This window comes from Rhinopithecus bieti, unplaced genomic scaffold (genome assembly GCF_001698545.2).
Source record: "Rhinopithecus bieti isolate Rb0 unplaced genomic scaffold, ASM169854v2 scaffold_13704, whole genome shotgun sequence".
Taxonomy (NCBI): domain Eukaryota; kingdom Metazoa; phylum Chordata; class Mammalia; order Primates; family Cercopithecidae; genus Rhinopithecus; species Rhinopithecus bieti.
The window spans coordinates 4,365,063-4,383,642 of record NW_016808231.1 but is presented as its reverse complement, the minus strand read 5'-3'; the positions used below and the strand labels follow the sequence as shown (position 1 = coordinate 4,383,642).

Genomic DNA, 18,580 nt, shown 5'->3' with positions numbered 1-18,580 from the left:
AAAAAAAAAAAAAAAAAAAAAAAAAAAAAAAAAAAAAAAAGTTCTCATGGCTTAGATAGAATAACATAGTGGTGTGAAGGAAGCAAAAGTATGCGTGTTCCAAAGACTTCACCATGCCATGCCATTCCTTTAAGAAACACAAGATTCCTTGCGTGTGAAATAATTCACTACATAAAAATGGGCCATAGGATTGGGTCTTCAGGGTTGGGGGTTGTCACTTGAGCCTCTGCATCCAGCTGCTCAGATGTGGTGTGCTCAGGCATGGCTGGCCTCCTCCTGTCACCTCCACAGCTGGCCACCACGGCACTTTACTTTACATACTCAGCCCTCGAGGAGGAAATGGAGCGCAACAAGGACCATCCAGCCTTTGCCCCCTTGTACTTCCCCATGGAGCTGCACCGGAAGGAGGCGCTGACCAAGGACATGGAATATTTCTTTGGTGAAAACTGGGAGGAGCAGGTGCAGTGCCCCAAGGCTGCCAAAAAGTACGTGGAGCGGATCCACTACATAGGGCAGAATGAGCCAGAGCTACTGGTGGCCCATGCGTACACCCGCTACATGGGGGACCTCTCGGGGGGCCAGGTGCTGAAGAAGGTGGCCCAGCGAGCCCTGAAACTCCCCAGCACAGGGGAAGGGACCCAGTTCTACCTGTTTGAGAATGTGGACAATGCCCAGCAGTTCAAGCAGCTCTACCGGGCCAGGATGAACGCCCTGGACCTGAACATGAAGACCAAAGAGAGGATCGTGGAGGAGGCCAACAAGGCTTTTGAGTATAACATGCAGGTACTATTGGGAGCTGGCAGCTGCCAGGGCTGAAGAGGGAAACTTTGACAGTGGTAGCAGATCCAGAGTGGCCTAGGAGGGCACACATGGCATTAGGACAGATGAGCTGCAGGGTGCTGAGAGGAAGGTGGCCACCAGAGCTTGTGGGCCCAGTGGGTGTTTCCCAGCATGGAGGCCTGGTGTGATAGATGCCAGTGGGTAGTGTTTTGGGAAGGGTGAGTCCTCCAGCACATGGAGGGGTCTGGGAGAATGGAGCTCGTTTCCTTCCTCCCTACAGGATGCTGGTCTTGAAGAATGGATAATTTTCTTTTTAGTTAAGTTTTGCTCTGAAAAGCCCTGCTTTGTAAGTTAATAGACATCCAGTGCCATCAAGGAGAGTAAGTAAGCTCTGTTTACAAGTAGCCTGTAGATGAGGCTGAACCTGGGGAGGCTTACTCTGTCCCCAGATCCTGTCAGCTTCTAGTGAGGCCTCCCAGGGCCACTCAGGATGGGTCAGCCCTGCCACAGCCTCATTCTCCCATATTCCAGGTTTTCTATTGCTTCTTGATAAAAAAATAACCAGCAACTAGAAATGGGGGTATACTCATGCCCTCCTGTCTGTGCTGTGGTAGTTTCAGTGGCTAGAGCCACCTCAGAGAAGGCCAGGCATGGGGTGCCTCTCTGGTCAGTTCCCAGGGGAGACCCAGCAGTTGGCAGCCTTCTTGGGGTACCAACATCCACACCTCCCCAGAGCACGTGCTAGGGAGGGAGGAGCATCAGGCAGTGCAGCTGCTGCCCACCAGGGCTGCTTGCTATGTAGTTGGCACACCTGAGCAAGCTTACATGCTCCAGCTCACTCTATCCGGAGGGCATCCTCGAAAAGGAGAGTGTGGCCAGGCAGAGTGGCCCATGCCTGTAATCCCAGCACTTTGGGAGGCTGAGGCAGGGGGATTACTTGACCCCAGGAGTTGAAGAACGGCCTGGGCAACCAAGGTGAGACACCATCTCCCCCCAAAATTTAAAAATTAGCCAGGTATGGTGGTATACACATGTAGGAGGCTAAGGTGGGAGGACCACTTGAGCCTAGGAGTTTGAGGCTGCAGTGAATTAGCCATGTTCACAACACTGCACTCCAGCCTGGGCAACAGACACCTCATCTCAAAAGACATTAAAAAAAAAAAAGTGTGGGCAGCCCAAAGATGGCTCAGTCGATCCTCTGCTCCTGCAGATATTCAATGAACTGGACCAGGCCGGCTCCACGCTGGCCAGAGAGACCTTGGAGGATGGGTTCCCTGTTCACGATGGGAAAGGAGACATGCGTAAATGCCCTTTCTACGCTGGTGAACAAGACAAAGGTAGGTCTGTGTGTCCTGAGCTCCCCTCCTGGGGCAGGTGTAGTAGCAGACTCCACTGATGCCATGTCTCCTATTGATGCTGCCACACAGGTGCCCTGGAGGGCAGCAGCTGTCCCTTCAGAACAGCCATGGCTGTGCTGAAGAAACCCAGCCTCCAGTTCATCCTGGCCACTGGCATGGCCCTAGCTGCTGGACTCTTGGCCTGGTACTACATGTGAAGGACCCATCATGCCACGCCGGTACCCTCCTCCCGACTGACCACTGGCCTACCCCTTTCTCCAGCCCTGACTAAACTACCACCTCAGGTGACTTTTTAAAAAATGCTGGGTTTAAGAAAGGCAACCAATAAAAGCCAGATGCTAGAGCCTCTGCCTGACGGCATCCTCTCCATGGGCTAGATTCTGCACTGGGCACAGGCTGTCACCCTGGGAGCAGTCGGCACAGTGCAGCAGGCCTGGCCCCTGACCGACCCAGCTCTACTCCAGGCTCCCACACCTCTGGGCCCTAGGCTGCTTCCAGTAGTCCCAGTTTTTGTAGTACATGGGTGGCTCTCTCCCCTGCTGGAGGTGAGTGGCCTGTAAGCCCAGGCTGTGGGAGGGGGCCTTGCTGGATGCTGCTGTACTACTACTTCTGGGCCTCTCTTGGACCCTGGGGGTGAGGGTGGGTGTGGGTGGAAGCCTCAGAGGCCTTGGGAGCTTATTCCTCTCACCCAGAATCCCTCTAACCCCTTGGGTGAGGTCTGCTCAGCCCCAGCTTGTCTCCTCCTCCGCCCTGTGTAAATGCTCCAACACTCAATAAAGTGGGCTTTGCAAGCTGCCTCCTTCCCTGCCTCCTGGCACCAGGTGGGTCAAGCCACCTCCCCATAGGAGAGAGAGTCCCTCAGAAGTAAGGGCATGTTATGTCTGTGTGGAGAGTGGACATCGTCCATCACAGCCCCCAGCAGCTACCTCCTGCCCTTGGTCTACTCTCCAGCACCCCTAGTCTCCAAAGCAAAGTCACTCTAACCATCTTGCAAATATCTTTTTTTTTTTTTTTTTTTTTTTGAGACGGAGTCTTGCTCTGCCACTCAGGCTGGAGTGCAGTGGCCGGATCTCAGCTCACTGCAAGCTCCGCCTCCCGGGTTTACGCCATTCTCCTGCCTCAGCCTCCCGGGTAGCTGGGACTACAGGCGCCCGCCACCTCGCCCGGCTAGTTTTTTGTATTTTTTAGTAGAGACGGGGTTTCACCGTATTAGCCAGGATGGTCTCGATCTCCTGACCTCGTGATCCGCCCGTCTCAGCCTCCCAAAGTGCTGGGATTACAGGCTTGAGCCACCGTGCCCGGCTGCAAATATCTTTAAAGTGTATCCAGCACTGTTATTTTTTAGCTTAGAAATACCTTAGAGGTTTCCTACTTAAAAGGTTTTAAAAAAGCATATATTTGTATTTAAACAAGTCATTGTCTAAAATAGAAACATGAACTTAAATAGTTTTATTAATAGGAATCTACTATCTGTAAAAGTTTTATTTCAAAAAGGGTTAAAAGGTAGGGAAACTCTTTAAACTACTGACCAAGCCTGGCACCTTCATAATTCAGATGAGTTAGTGCAGAGATGGCCAGGGCCAAAGCTGGCCCAGAACCTGTGTGTGCAGACTGCGCTCTGTTAGTCTTCAGCCTATCAGCCTCAGCCGAGTCTGTCTTGCTTAAGGTGGCGCCTCCCCAGAGCTGGATGATGCTGTGCTCAAGCCTGCGGGTAGGAGGGCTCCAGCTTGCAGATCCCATGCGTGGATGCTGTGGTATGTAGATGGTTGAAACCAGCATCAGAGGAAGGAAGGTGACCTTACAGCCACTGCCGAGACCAACGTGTGCCCTGGCCCAGTCACAGCTGGAATTCCCAGGGCTGGTCTACACCCGACTCTGGTTTGGTTTAATTAGGTCCTTACATGTTGGTGTTGTCCCAGGCAGTTGGCATGGCATCAGCACTGAGGATGTGAGACTCTGAGGACTCAGCCTCCTGCCCTGCCAGTAGACTGCCTGCAGCCCCACCCTCTTTCCCTCAAAGAAGAAGGAAGCCAGGCAAGAGAGCAGAGGCCCAGGGTGGGGAAGTGAAAGGGCCAATTTAATGAGAAACTACAAACTGAGACTGGGCCACGATTCACAGTGACAGGAGGCCATGCAGTGGCAGTGCGAGACCAGGAAGGACAGTGGCAGGATACAGCGGTCCAGGTGAGCAGGTTCACAAACCATTCAGGAAATAAAGACAGGGCAAGGCTGGTGTCCACCCAGGCAGTTCTACCACTTGTGGCTGCTCCTTCCTCGTCCCCAGCCCAGTGTGCCTGCAGGAGCAGGTACAACAACAGCCTGTCAGCTGGGGCGAGGGCCCGGCACTTACAGGGAAGAAAACTCATGGAGAGGGCTCTGCACATCCAAGCACACCCACAAGGGGGATCCTCTGCCATCTCTTGCCCCAGTTGGGACACAACAGCCACCGAGCAGAGGTCACATCCACACGCAATGAGGACATGAGGCAGACGGGAAGGGGCTAGGCTCAGGGGCTCCTTCGGGCCCCAGCAATACAGGGTTCACAGAGGCATGGCCAGAAAGGGGGTCTGCACACTGACCCAAAGGGAGAAGTTCCTTCTTAGCTACCAGGGTCTGATCACTCACCCAGGTACAGTGTCCTCTCTACCTGACACCAGACAGCTCTCGGGCACTGGGACAGGGTATTAGACATCCTGGGTTTCTATACCTGAGAGTTCTGAGGGCCAGAGTTGGCAGTTTTACTTCCAGCCACCATGCCCCACCTCTAGCATCCCAGAGACGCAAAGTACCCAGAAACAAACCCAGGCTTTGTGACCCTGTCCTACTTGGGTCCACCTGACTGCAGACAACTTACCCATTCTCGGCCCAGCAGGTCAGAAACGACTGTGGCTACAGGCCTGGGGAACTAACTGGCTACTGCTCTGGCTGCTTTTGGTCCTGGGGGAAAGAGTCTGGACTGAACCTGTACCTTGTTTGAAACTACAGGAATCAGGACCCCAGCAGGAGACCCCTCCCAGCTTATCTTCTTTATCGCACACAACAAGCAGACCAACAACACACAAGTTCAGTGGCAGCCCCCTGCCACCCACTGACCCCTGGCCTTAAATCCCAACAGAATTTTTGCCAGAAGAGTCAGCTGCTCAGGGTAGGGCAGGGTGAGGAGGACAGGACTTCGAGGGGATGGTGGTACAGCTCCCATCCCCAAGTGGGAGCGGGAAAGTGACCACTGAGCGCAGGGAGCAAAGCACAGGGGGCCAGACTGACAGGCAGGGGAGTCCCGAGTCCCAGCTCCGTTAGCACAGGCGCTTGTACGTGTAGATGTAGGCTTTGCAGCTGGGGCATGTGTGCGTCACATCCTTGAAGTCATTGATGAGGCAGGGGATCAGGCAGCAGCCCAGATCACATCTGAATCAGAGACAGGGAAGAACAGGCTGAGGCCTGCTGCGGAGGAGGCAGAGGCAGCCAGATGATCCTGGTGCAGCCCCAACCCTACCAGTGCCCACACCACCTACCCCATGAAGCAACAGAAGAAACCCAGCACGAAATTCATCAAGCCAATCTCGTAGGAGATCTTGGTGGTGATGGCCTGTTGGCAGTGGGGACACACCGTCTGCACAGGCGCTCCCTCAAAGATCTCTCCCTGCAGCACTGTCACCGTGGTGGCAGCTCCTGAAGGGACCAGGACTGTGGCTGTGTGGCCCCCAGGGCCAGGGTAGGGCCCTGGTGTGTAGGGCCCTGGGGGGTAGTAGCCCATGGGTGGGTGGGGGCCTGGAGGAGGGTAGAAACCTGGAATGGCACAGAAGATGGAGGCGAGCGGTCACTGGCCTGCCACCTGCCCCAGACAAAGAGATCGGCGCAAAGCCCCAGGGTCCACAGCGCCCAGGGTGCAAGGCTAGGCCTCAGACTTCCTACCACCCTCCTAACGGGCCAGTGGGAGGCCTTACAGCTGGGGCCCTAAGTCAACTGGGGCCACATTCTCCCAGCCCTTCCTGGTCCCCACCCCTTGGGGACCATGACAGCTGTGGCAGAGAGCCAGGCACATGACCCGGTCCTCTGCTCCTGTCTCTGGCATGCAAGGACAGGGCACTCAGCCTCAAGCCCATGACCAAGGGAGGGAAAGCTATGCAGGTCACCCACCCCTCTCCTGCACACAGGGTGCCCCTCCCCACCCATGTCAGGTCCTGTTGTGCCAAGGACCAGCCCTGCCCAAGCAGCCTGAGTAACAGCAGTCCCACCTTCCCACGTCCACAGTCCCTGTCCACACACAGCCTGAGCTCCAGACCAGGACTGGTTGGGTGTGTTGGAGTCCCTGCCCTACAACAGATGCCCACCTGTACTGAGGACAGCCAGCGCAGGCCAGACAGCAGCCAGGAGCAGCCCATGCTCCCCTGAGATCCCTTCCCCACTCACCCGGAGGCATGTAGGCGCCATCTGCACTCATGTGTGGGGGTATAAAGCCAGGCTGGGGCATTGGGTGACCCGGCGGCTCATAGGGTGGGGGCCCAATGTCCGCAGGGGGCAGCGGCATGCCTGGAGGGGGCTGCATCACGGCTGGGGAGGAACGGCCTGGACAGAGAGGCAGAAAGAGGAGACTCAGNGCACACAGGGTGCCCCCCCCCACCCATGTCAGGTCCCGTTGTGCCAACGACCACCCCTGCCCAATCAACCTTCCATACAGCAGTCCCACCTTCCCACGTCCACAGTCCCTGTCCACACACAGCCTGAGCTCCAGACCAGGACTGGTTGGGTGTGTTGGAGTCCCTGCCCTACAACAGATGCCCACCTGTACTGAGGACAGCCAGCGCAGGCCAGACAGCAGCCAGGAGCAGCCCATGCTCCCCTGAGATCCCTTCCCCACTCACCCGGAGGCATGTAGGCGCCATCTGCACTCATGTGTGGGGTATAAAGCCAGGCTGGGGCATTGGGTGACCCGGCGGCTCATAGGGTGGGGCCCAATGTCCGCAGGGGCAGCGGCATGCCTGGAGGGGGCTGCATCACGGCTGGGGAGGAACGGCCTGGACAGAGAGGCAGAAAGAGGAGACTCAGCTGGAGTCTCTGACAATGAGCTGGACCAGAGGCCACTGTTTTGGGACACAGATGGGGCCCAGGGGTGACCCTGGAGTGGGCATCACCACTTAAGAGTCCCAACCATGCCATGGGGACAGGGGACTGCAACAGGGAGCCTCAGGAACAGTGACCCCCTACCTGGGGTGGGCGGGGCTCCACTTTTCTCCTCCAGAAGTGGGGCTGTGGGGCCCCCAGGATAAGGAGGGGGTGGCTCGTTGGACATCTTCGCTGCTTCTCCTGGACATGGAGGGAAAACCCAGGCATGAACTAAGCTCCCAGCCAGGTTCCTTCCACTTCAGCTCTGGGGGGTGGCCAAGACACTGCACAAGGCGTGTGACCATCCTCAGAAGGGGCTGCCTCCAGGCACTGGGGATCCCCCACCTTCCCCAGGGCCACCTAGCCCAGAGCCACCATCCTCACCTCTCAGCAGTCACCTGCTCTTCCCTGTTTGGAAGCTGGAGGGCAAGGACAGAACCCAGGAAGCAGGGTCCAATGAGGTAAAGTGCCCCAGGGAGCCTAACTCAGCACGTGCCCCACATGAGAGCAGTTTGGCACCGAGCTCTCCCCTCCCCAAACATTTAGCAGGCACCAAGGCAGTCGAGGAGACACTGGACTGATCTCTGCCAGAGGCTGGACTGGGAATGGGGATTCTGGGGGATTTCTTACCTCAAATCCGTGCTACTCAGAGAAGGGAGGCAGGTGAGGCTCCTTCAGCTGCTGGCCTGGATGGACAGGGAACAGGCAGGGCTCCGGGAACTGTTTCAGGGGAAGGAAAGGCAGGGCCCTCAGCAGGCAGCAGGGGCCGCCAAGCCAGGGCTGGGCCCAGGGGCCTGCGCGTACCACACAGTCCCTCCCCTTCCCACGTCAGGCTTCTCTCTGGCTGTCACTCTGTGCCATCCACACACCCGACCACCCCTCCATTCCCCGGTCTCATCACAGGTCTGCTTCCTCCCTCTCCCAAGACTGGTGGCACCGAAGGGCCATGGCTGGGCCCTCTGTATCCCCTCCTACCAGGCCTCAGCTCCCATGCATGAGGACTGCCAGGCAAGCTGTGCTCTGGCCTGTGCCCTTCTGGTTTGTTTGCTGAGGCGGGGGTGGGGAGGAAGAAGAGTCAAGTGAAATCTTTTCCCTCATTTCTATCACCAAACTCTCTGAGCACAGCTCAGAAAGCCGGGAAGCTTTTGCTCTTCGCATCATAAAGGACTTGGGAAGTGGGTTCAGTTACCTTAGCTAAAAGTAATAAAATGAGACAAAAATCAGTTTCAATGGAACAAAAGGATATAGGGAAAGGAGCGTTTCCCAGAGAGCCCAGCACCTGCAGGGGATGGAGGGCACATAAGTGTGAATATGAAGTTTAACAAATCAGGGGCAGGGCCAGAGGAACCAAGTTCAAGCTCTTGGGTTCAACTATAAAGTACCATGGCAGTTTGAAAACTAAAAGACAGGGATCAAAAAGCTCTTAGAAGAAAATGCAGGCATCAATCTTTATGACCTTCAATTAGGCAGTGGTTTCTTAGATATGACACCAAAAGCAAAGCAACAAAAAGAAAGAAAACTTCAACTGGATATCATCAGAATGAAAAACTCTTGTGCTTCAAAGGACACCATCACATTTTATAATTCATAGATCTGATAAAGGACTTGCATTAAGAACATACAAAGAACTCAATTAAATAACAGAAAGACAACCCAGTTTTTAAAATGGGCAAAGGATTTGAACAAAGACTTCTCAAAAGACAAATAAATGGCCAAAAGCACATGAAAAACTACTGAGCATCTTTTCATAAGGGAAATGAAAGCCAAAACCACAAGGAGACCATTTCCTATCTACTAGGATGGCTAAAATTTAAAAAGACAGTAATAGGCATTATGTAGAGAAACGGGAACCCTCATACACTGCTGGTGGGGGACAGCCCCTGCCAACCTTTTGAGGAACTGCCACCCCGTTCCCCTTTTGAGGAACAGTCTGGCAGTTCCTCAAAAGGTTAAACCTAGAGTTACCAGATGACCCAGCAATTCCACCCCTAGTTATCTGCCCAAGAGAAATGAAAACCTGTCTACACAGAAGTTTGTACACAAATGTTCACAGCAGCATGACTCATAATAGCCAAAAAGTGGAAACAACCCAAATGTCCATCAACAAAGAGTGGATAAACAAAACTGTAGGCTGCCCAGACAATGGAAGACGATTCAGCTATAAAAAGGAAGGAAGCACTGACACCCTACAGCATGAACCCTGAAAACATGCTTGGTGAGAGAAGCCAGACACAAAAGGCCACATAATGTATGATTTCACTTATATGAAATGTCCCCAGTAGGCAAACCCATAGAGACAGAAAGTACATTAGTAGCTGTTTAGGTCTGGGACAGAGGGGGAAGTGGGGAACATGGGATCTCCTTCTGGGGTAATGAAGATGCTCTGAAACCGACTGTAGCAATAGTTGAATGATTCTGTGAATAAACTAAAAACCACTAAATTGTATAAATGGGTGAATTGAATGATACATAAATTATGTCAATAAAACTTTTTTTAAAAAACGAGGGAAAAGAAAATTAGTCCTACCACCCTGCTGCAGCCCATCTCCATATGTCCCTGCTGGTCTGTATGCACTGGCACCCGTACTTGTTGGTTTTGTTTTGTAGAGATGGGGTCTCACTATGTTGCCCAGGCTGGTCTCGAACTCCTGGCCTCAAACAATCCTCCTGCCTTGGCCTCCCAAAGTGTTGGGATTATAGGTAGGAGCCACTGCTCCCAGCCCATACTATATAAAAATACAGTTGCTGTCCTGACAGTTTTAAATCCTTTTATTTTTTTCTCTTTTTGAGACAGAGTCTTGCTCCGTCGCCCAGGCTGGAGTGCAGTGGCGCGATCCTAGCTCACTGCAACCTCCGCCTCCCAGGTTCCAGCGATTCTCTTGCCTCAGCCTCCCAAGTAGCTGAGATTTTGTATTTTTTAAGTAGAGACATGATTTCACCATATTGGCCAGGCTGGTAAATCCTTTTAATGCTGTGTCACACATATTCCATCTTACAAGACTCCGTGACCATCGATATTAATATTCCACAAAATGGGCATACTTGACCAAACCCTTTAAGGCATTTAGGCAAGGCCCTACTTGCTGTTTTCATGAAATACAAGGGAACACCTCTGTCTACCGCTCTTTCCCTTTTCTTAGATCATTTCCTCAGGCTAAGCTTGTCAGAGTGAGATGACTGGGTCAAAGGACATAAGCATGTTATGCCTTTTTGAAAGGATGCCAATTTATAGTGCCAGTTATCATTAATTTTAATATTAAAATGACACATTTTTATATGCATTTCTTTGACAGGAGACAGAACATCTTTCCAAGTGTTCAGAAATTACACACTCACTCTTCTGAGTTGCCTTATTATCGACAGAAGACATGGAGGCCCAGAAAAGGATGGGGCGGGGCATAAGTCTAGGACCCCGGCATGACTCTCCCACCCTCCTGTCTGCAGAGTGAATTCCAATAGCACAGGGTTAAGAACAGGGAGTGGTAACCGTGCAGCAGCTTATGCCTGTAATCTCAGCACTTTGAGAGACTGATGCTGGAAGATGGATTGAGGCCAAGAGTTCGAAACCAGCCTGGTCAACATGGCAAGACTCTTGTCTCTACAAAAGAAAAATTTTTAAATTAGGCATGATAGTGCATGCCTGTAGTCCCAGCTACTGGGGAGGCTGAGGTAGGAGGATCACCTGAGCCCAAGACTCAGGGAGAGGATACACTGAGCCATGATCAGGCCACTGCACTCCAGCCTGGGCAACAGTGCGAGACCCTGTCTCAAAAAAAAAAAAAAGAAAAAACAGAACAGGGAGTAGCAACAGTGCTTCTTGGAGCTGGTCCTGGTGTCCCTTGCCCAGGCTGCTCCTAGCCTGCCAGGTGCCCTCCTGCAGGGGAGAAGAGGGCAGCCTTTGATGGGACTTTACCTGCATCTGGAAAACTGTTGCAATATGTTGAGTTCTGGAATAGGTGGTGCCAGCCCCTGCTACAAACTCCCAGACTCCCAGAAAATGCTCTCTGGTGCCTCTAGGTGGCACCACTGTCCACCAAGTGGCCCAACACTGTGGTATGCAGTTGGTGAGTCTGGTGAGTCTTGCTCACCAGGGAATGGTCCAGGCCCTGGGATGCTCTGAGCAGACCAGGAAAGTAAGCTGCACTATGCTTGGTGAGTCACTTAAACCCACCTGCAGATCCCAGCCTGGGTCCCTTGCAGGGAGCACACACACATGCACGCGTGCACACACCCCCCATCTCTGAGAATGCAAGTGTTGCCTTTCTCTGGCTCATCTTTTCATCAAAGTCAACAGATATAATCCTATGGTCTCCTAGAGCTCAAAAATTCTATTTCTGGAATTCCACATACAGCCTTGCCCATGATGACAGGGTGCAAGCCCACAGGGCAAAGCCCTCCCTTGGTGTCCACCCAACCTGGATAATGACAATGCAGGCCACAGGGAAGGGTTTGGACCTGCACAGGGCTGGCTTCCACTCCAGCTCGCTGGCCACAGAGCCCACCTTCTCTTTGCCCCTTACCTGGGGCTGCAGGGCCCTGTTGCTCCTCCGTGTCTTCCCCACCCAGGGCCGTGCCTGCTACTCACTGCTCCCTCTCACCCCTCCACATCCACATGCGTCCTTCCTGAACCCCAGCAGAGACTGCGGGGCAGATCCTTCTCTACCAAGGAGAGGTATCTGGAAAACAGCTCATGAAGATTTCCTGAATTTAAACACCCATTCTCCCAGTGCCTTCCAATATAAAATCAACCATGCATTCCCACAAAACCATGTTGTGTAGGGTGCAATAAAAACTACAAGAATAATCTTTTAATCACACAATCAGAAGCAAAATAGTTTTCCAATAAAATAAGTACTGTTCAAAGCTACAAAATGGAAAATGTCTGATCTGAAAATGCAGCCCCAGCACCTCTGCTGTGGGAAGGTGCTGGTGAGGGAAGGGGCTGGGAGACCTGGGGATCTGCCCAGTTCCCAACAGAACAGGAAGAGGAGACTTGGGGTGTCTGGGGAGCCCACTGAAATCAACTTGCAGCCCTGACAAATCCAAGAGAGGCTTCTTGGCCTTCTCGCTTTAAATATCGGATTTATAAACTGCAAACAAAATAGATGCCTGTTTGAAAATCTTTACAACTCAGTCAGAAACTTAACAGTAAGTCACTCCTCTGGGAGACCAGAGGCCTCTGCAAAGTAAAAAATAAACTCCACACCCTCTGGGTTCTGTGGCATGTGAAGGTGTGGAGAAAAAACCTGTTTCTCCTCTGCTTTCACCCTGTAACAATCAACAGAAAAGACTTTGTGGCAAAACGTGGGGATTTCTCCTCAATAACAAGCCAGCAGTCAGTTCTGTAGCAGACACCAGCTAGACGTCTTCTAGTCGCACTCAAGTCTGATGCTACTGCGTCAGATCCCACAAGTTGAGGGCTCAGTCCCAAGACTGCCCCCCACTTCTGATGTCAATCGCAATTCCTAGCTTGCAACCTACCTACGCTTCTGACAGACTGGCTATAAATCATTATCTTGGGAGCGGATTCCTTATAAGAGGATTAGTTAGTCTTCTGTGGGTACATCTCCCTGTGGCCCTTCCACCATGGGATGACGCAGTAAGAAGGCCCTTGCCAGATGCTGGCAGTGCCTTGATCCTGGACTTCCTAGCCACCACAGTTTTGGTGACTGTGGGTGACTGACGGTGGGGCTTAATGGGAGGTGTTTGGGACATGGGAGGTGGATTCCTCATAAATAGATAAATGCCCTCCCTGGGGTGGGGAAGGAGTGAGTGACTTCTCACTCTGTTAGTCCCTCCATCCCAGCTGGTTGTCAGAAAGGGCCTAGTGCTTCCCCTCCCTTTCTTACCTGCTCTCTCGCTATGCCATCTCAGCACACAGAGACTCCCCTGTGCCTTCCGCCATGAATGGAAGCGGCCTGAGGCCCTCAACAGAAGGAGATGTTGGCACTGTGCCATCCTATAAAGCCTGCAAAACCAGGAGCCAAATACTCTTTTCTTTATAAATTACTCAGCCTCAGGTAATTTATAGCAACACAAATAGACTAAGACACCAGCCTCCAGAACTGTAAGGAGATAAATTCCTGTTCTTTATAAATTACCCAGTCTCAGGTATTCTGTTAGAGAAGCACAATGGACTTATACTACATCAAGACTTGATAAGTGGTAGGGTTTTTTTTTGTTGTTGTTTTTTATACACGGAGTCTCGCTCTGTCGCCAGGCTGGAGCGCAGTGGCGAAATCTTGGCTCACTGCAACCTCTGCCTCACAGGTTCAAGAGATTCTCCTGCCTCAGCCTTCTGAGTAGCTGGGACTACAGGTGTGCCGCCCGGCTAATTTTTGTACTTTTAGTAGAGACAGGGTTTCACCACGTTGGCCAGGATGGTCTCGATCTCTTGACCTCATGTCCGCCTGCCTTGGCCTCCCAAGTACTGAGATTACAGGTGTGAGCCACCGCGCCCGGCCGACAAATGGTAGTTTCTTAAGGGTTACTTGCCACAGGAATTAGAATCCTTAACAATGATTTTTTTCTAATGTGTTACATTAGAAGTCATTGGTGTACCTTGCATTTGGAATGAGTCTTTTACACAGACATGATTTCTTAACATCATGTGTGGGTCACCTGAAAATACTGGTTCCTGTAATGCAGATCTACCAATGTTGACACATCTCATTGAACATAATATATTTTTAAAAATCACATTGCTGGTGTTGCTACCAATGTCATCATTAAAGTCACTAAATATTGTTATGCTAATCATCATTTGAAAGTTTGAATTTCATCACTGGCAACAAAGCACTAACAAATTTAGAAACAGCAACATATACAAAAATAAAAGGTCAGTTGTTTCACTTGCTCATTTTCAAGGAAGTGTATGCTAAATATCCAAATCTGAATAACAACAGTGTGTGCCAGTTAAGTGAAGGTGGAGTCCATGAAAAAGGCAGCTAGTTCAGCCCACACCTGAAATGAATGCACATGTGCTTTTCCTCATGACAGCATCAAACTCCATGTGACATACTTCATGTGTGTCTCATTTCATCACACAGGATCTTAAAAAGATGTGGACTAGGCGGGGTGCGATGGCTCACGCCTGTAATCCCAGCACTTTGGGAGGCCAAGGTGGGCGGATCACGAGGTCAGGAGATCAAGACCGTTCTGGCTAACACCGTGAAACCCCGTCTCTACTAAAAATACAAAAAATTAGCTGGGCATGGTGGCGGGCGCCTGTAGTCCCAGCTACTTGGGAGGCTGAGGCAGAAGAATGGCGTGAACCCGGGAGTCGGAGCTTACAGTGAGCCAAGATTGCACCACTGCACTCCAGCCTGGGCAACAAGCGACACTCCTTCTCAAAAAAAAAAAAAAAAAAAAAGATGTGGACTCATAGGTCAGGACTTAAAAAGCTGATTTTTACTGCTTTGTCTGATGCAACACTGGCGTGTGTGTGTGTGTGTGTGTGTGTGTGTACTGTGTGTGGTGGTGAAGACTCAGTTACAACAAGACCAGCACAGTGTGGTGCCGGTCTTGAGTCTGTGCAGGCCCACTGCTTCTTTCCCCACCGCTCCTACACCATCAATGTGAAAGCCATCACAACCAAAGAGGCACGGTAACAAATCATGGCCATGTTATTATTAAAACAGTTCTGATCCTCAGCCCCCCGAGTGGTCGAGTGCTCTCAGAAACCCCCAGGAGACTGCAGATCACATTTCAAGAACTGCTGTGCTAAAGGAACCCCCACTAGAAGTTAAGGGGGTGCGGTATCAGCCAAGTGCAGGGCTGGGACAGGGCTTCACAGCCAGAGGGATCAAGAGTGGCCTGCAAATCTTGGAGTCGCTCCTGGGGAGGCCCTGAGTTTGTTGTTCTGGCAAGGCCCCACCCCAGGGATGTGCTTGCCACCCCATGGAAGGCTTTAAATGAAGCAAGCAGTCAAGAACATGGGCTCTGGGCCAGGCATGGTGGCTTAGGCCTGTAATTCCAGCACTCTGGGAGGCCGAGACGGGAGGATTACTTGAGCCCAGGAATTCAAAACCAGCCTGGGCAACGTGGCAAGACGTCATCAATATTAAAAAAAAAAAAAAGGGCAGGGGGCGCTGCATCAGGTTAGTTCAAACCCAGACCCCCCAGACCCACCAGTTTCCAGCTGAGTGAGCTGAGCCTCGGTTTCTTTCTCTGTAAACAGATGAGCATACCTACCTCTCAGGGTGGGAGTGAGGCTGAAGAAAGACAGTGTGTGCGAAATGCCTGCAGCAGGAACGCTGGGCCCAGCACACAAGGACGCTAAATAAAAGGAAACTGCTATTATGCTTTATTAGGCAACTTCCAACAGGGAAGAAAACAACAGGTACTTACGCCTCTGCCATGTGGTGGCTTCTGATCCCCAACGAGGGATCCTGGTGCACGTTCACTAATATGACTATACGGGAATGCTGCTACAGGATTCTGGAGGGACTTGCAATCAAAACCCTGCCCTAAGAGCTCAGCTCAGCAGCATTCCCTCACAGCACAGCTCAGCTGGGCCACCTGCTGCTCCATGGGGACCCAAGACAATCCTTTGGGAAGGCAGAGACACTAGCAGTCCTCCAAGGGCCGTCTCTCCTGGCGGGCTGTGGAAATGCCAGGGGCCTGCCTGGGAGTGCCCAAGGTTGGTAATGCCCCTGGAAGGATGCTCCACCCCTAGAACCTGGTGGCAGAGGCTCTGCAGCAACTGCTGCCCAGCCACATTTCTCAGGGCTGGGCTGGCTTGGCGCTGCATCCCCAGGAGGTGCTTACCCACGTGGCAGCCATGGCATCAGGACGCCAGCTGGCCTCAGAGGGGCTCCTCTGTCCCCAGGAGACAGGTCCCAGGCACCCAGCCAGGAACAGGGCTTTCTGCTTTGCTGGGAAAACTGAAAGGCCGTTTTCTGCCTCGCCTGCAGCTTCCATGTGCTGAACAAAGGAGGCGCCCACTGCTCCACGAGGGGCAGAGCAGAGGTAAAAGACAAACACTCTGTGTGCTCCTTCAGTCTGAAAAGAGAATGGCAAGGCCCAAACCAGGTCTGGAGGAAAAGGCCAAAGTAAGAAGCGAGCCAGAAGCAAGCAGGAGCTGACGTGGGCCTCAGGGAAGATGCTCTCAGTCCAGGGGGCAGCACCCAGCAGGGACGAGACAGCAAGAAGAGAGCACAGAATTCCCACCAAGGGTGCAGGCCCAAAGGGGACCCTTCCAGGAAGGCTTGGCCCACACCAGGCCTTTCCATCCTGTGACATCTCCATCTAACACAGAGACAGATTAGTTCAAACCCACCTGGGAGGGCGGTGTGAGAATTAAGTGAGGCATGGATATAAAAACTTCCTGAACTGCTGTAAGGGGCCATACAGCATGAGGGTCCTTAGAAGGGGGACTGTTACTTGCAAGGGATGGCTGCTGACTCCCTGCGCGGTACCACATAGCTGTTCCGCCTGTTCTCCCAAGCACCCCAGGGCTGGGCTGAAGCACGGTCTGTGAGGTGACCGTGTAACAGAGGCCCTCTGAGGGGAGGGCAGGGGATGGTGCTTCTTTCTGGAATTCCTTCTGATAGTTACTCAGCACATCCTCCATGCCAGATACAGGCTGGGGATTAAAGACATGTCCCTGGCTGGGCGCAGTGGCTCACACCTGTAAGCCCAGTGCTTTGGGAGGCCGAGGTGGATGGATCATGAGGTCAAGAGATCAGGACCATCCTGCCCAACATGGTGAAACCCCGTTTCTACTAAAAACACAAAAATTAGCTGGGCGTGGTGGTGGGTGCCTGTAGTCCCAGCTACTTGGGAGGCTGAGGCAGGAAAATCACTTGAACCCAGGAGGCGGAGGTTGTAGCGAGCCGAGATTGCGCCACTGCATTCCAGCCTGGGTGACAGAGCGAGACTCCATCTCAAAAAACAAAAGACACGTCCCTGCCTTCCAGAAGCTTACAGTCAAGTAAGGAGGACGAGCATTAAATAATCACCCCCTCACCAAAAAAACCACAAACACAATTACACCTGTGACCAGTGGTGTTGAGAAAGTCCAGGATACAGTAGAAGGACGGCAATATCACCATTCTGGAGCTCTAACAGCGTCTCTTCAAACAAGCCTGGGAGGAGGTGGTGGAAGAGTTAATGAGACCAGCAGGCAAAGGGAGGGATGGGGACAGCAGAAGGAACAGTAAGTACACAAGGCCTAAGGAAGGAGGGCTATGCCCTGGAGGGTGGCCAGATGGCAGCCTGGGGACCTCACAGCAACCCGGCCACAGGGGTTGTTTCAGAGCTCAAATACCCCAGATCTCCAGGACAAGGATGACAAGGTCAGCTGGGCAGTGTCCCAGGCCCTTCTCCTCAGGCTTTAGGCTTCCCCAGGAGACCTCCAGCACCATTCAGCCTTGTTGCACTGTGGCACTTGGGAACAAAGACAGTGGCCTTGTTTGCTTGACTGTCAATACAATATTGGGAGAGCACAAGTCTCCCTGGGACCCTGCCTCGCCCCTGATGGCCTCCAGCCCTGGACAAATTCCGCAACCTCTCTGAGCCTCTGTTTTCCCATGTGGAAAATGAGGTTCTTGGGAGGCTGAACGAAACCCCCCATGTAAATGTCCAGGCTGTATTGCTGGAGACATCTTCCATGAATGACTACGCAGATACCACCACCCATACAGGGCTATGCTGTGTTCCTCCACATCACACTGCAAAGGAAGAAGGCAGAATAACAAGATCTGGAGCAGCATCGTTCTTCCTAATGAAGTACAGACTGGAGACTGTCAGCTGCACCCAAATCCACTCTCTCCCCGATTCTTGAATACAGAACTCCACTTCCACTCAGGGCAGCAGTCCATCAACCAAGATGGTCCCCAAGCTTTCTTAGAGTGACAATGCTCTGGCTGATGAGCTGTAAGCAGAAGTGTCCAGACCATAAGAAGGCACTCAAGGCAAGCCGACTCAGCCCGTAGCCAGGCGCTTCATCCTTCCTGCCCTCCTCCCATCTGCTGCCTGGAAGATGGATGCCATGGCTCCAGTAGTTGTGCTTGACCATGAGGGCCTTGGGATGGAGGCCAGTGCCTAGGACAGCCATGGGACACCACACCAGCACAAACTGACCACCTCCCACATCTTCCACGTGAGTAATAAAACTTGTTTTCTTGGTTAATTATTGGTATATTAAATTCAGGTTAAGTATTAACAAGGAAGAAAAACAAATGTCATTACAAATATACAGCATAGACAGGTGCAGGGGCTCACACCTGTAATCCCAGCACTTTGGAGGCCAAGGTGGGAGGATTGCTTAAAGCTAGGAGTTGAAGACCAGCCTGGGCAATATAGCAAGATCCCATCTCTAAAATAAAAAAAAAAAA

At 52.3% G+C, this 18,580-nt stretch overlaps 2 protein-coding genes across 5 annotated transcripts in view; one reads left to right on the top strand and one right to left on the bottom strand.

Annotated features, from left to right (window-relative positions):
* Nucleotides 1–2,932, top strand: part of HMOX2 (heme oxygenase 2) — a 39,310-nt gene extending 36,378 nt beyond the window's left edge. For all 3 annotated transcript variants that reach the window (XM_017886317.1, XM_017886319.1, XM_017886318.1), the window contains exons 4-6: nucleotides 292–783; nucleotides 1,991–2,117; nucleotides 2,208–2,932. In XM_017886317.1, coding sequence (XP_017741806.1) covers nucleotides 292–783; nucleotides 1,991–2,117; nucleotides 2,208–2,335 — 747 coding nt within the window. In that variant the 3' untranslated portion in view covers nucleotides 2,336–2,932. The remainder of the gene's footprint in view (nucleotides 1–291; nucleotides 784–1,990; nucleotides 2,118–2,207) is intronic.
* A 640-nt stretch (nucleotides 2,933–3,572) lies between these two features.
* CDIP1 (cell death inducing p53 target 1) overlaps nucleotides 3,573–18,580 on the bottom strand; it is a 29,668-nt gene continuing 14,660 nt past the window's right edge. For both annotated transcript variants that reach the window (XM_017886315.1, XM_017886316.1), the window contains exons 2-6: nucleotides 7,872–7,961; nucleotides 7,344–7,442; nucleotides 6,549–6,704; nucleotides 5,651–5,924; nucleotides 3,573–5,543 (exon numbers count right to left, since the gene is read on the bottom strand). In XM_017886315.1, the coding sequence (XP_017741804.1) occupies nucleotides 5,432–5,543; nucleotides 5,651–5,924; nucleotides 6,549–6,704; nucleotides 7,344–7,428 (627 nt within the window). In that variant the 5' untranslated portion in view covers nucleotides 7,429–7,442; nucleotides 7,872–7,961 and the 3' untranslated portion in view covers nucleotides 3,573–5,431. The remainder of the gene's footprint in view (nucleotides 5,544–5,650; nucleotides 5,925–6,548; nucleotides 6,705–7,343; nucleotides 7,443–7,871; nucleotides 7,962–18,580) is intronic.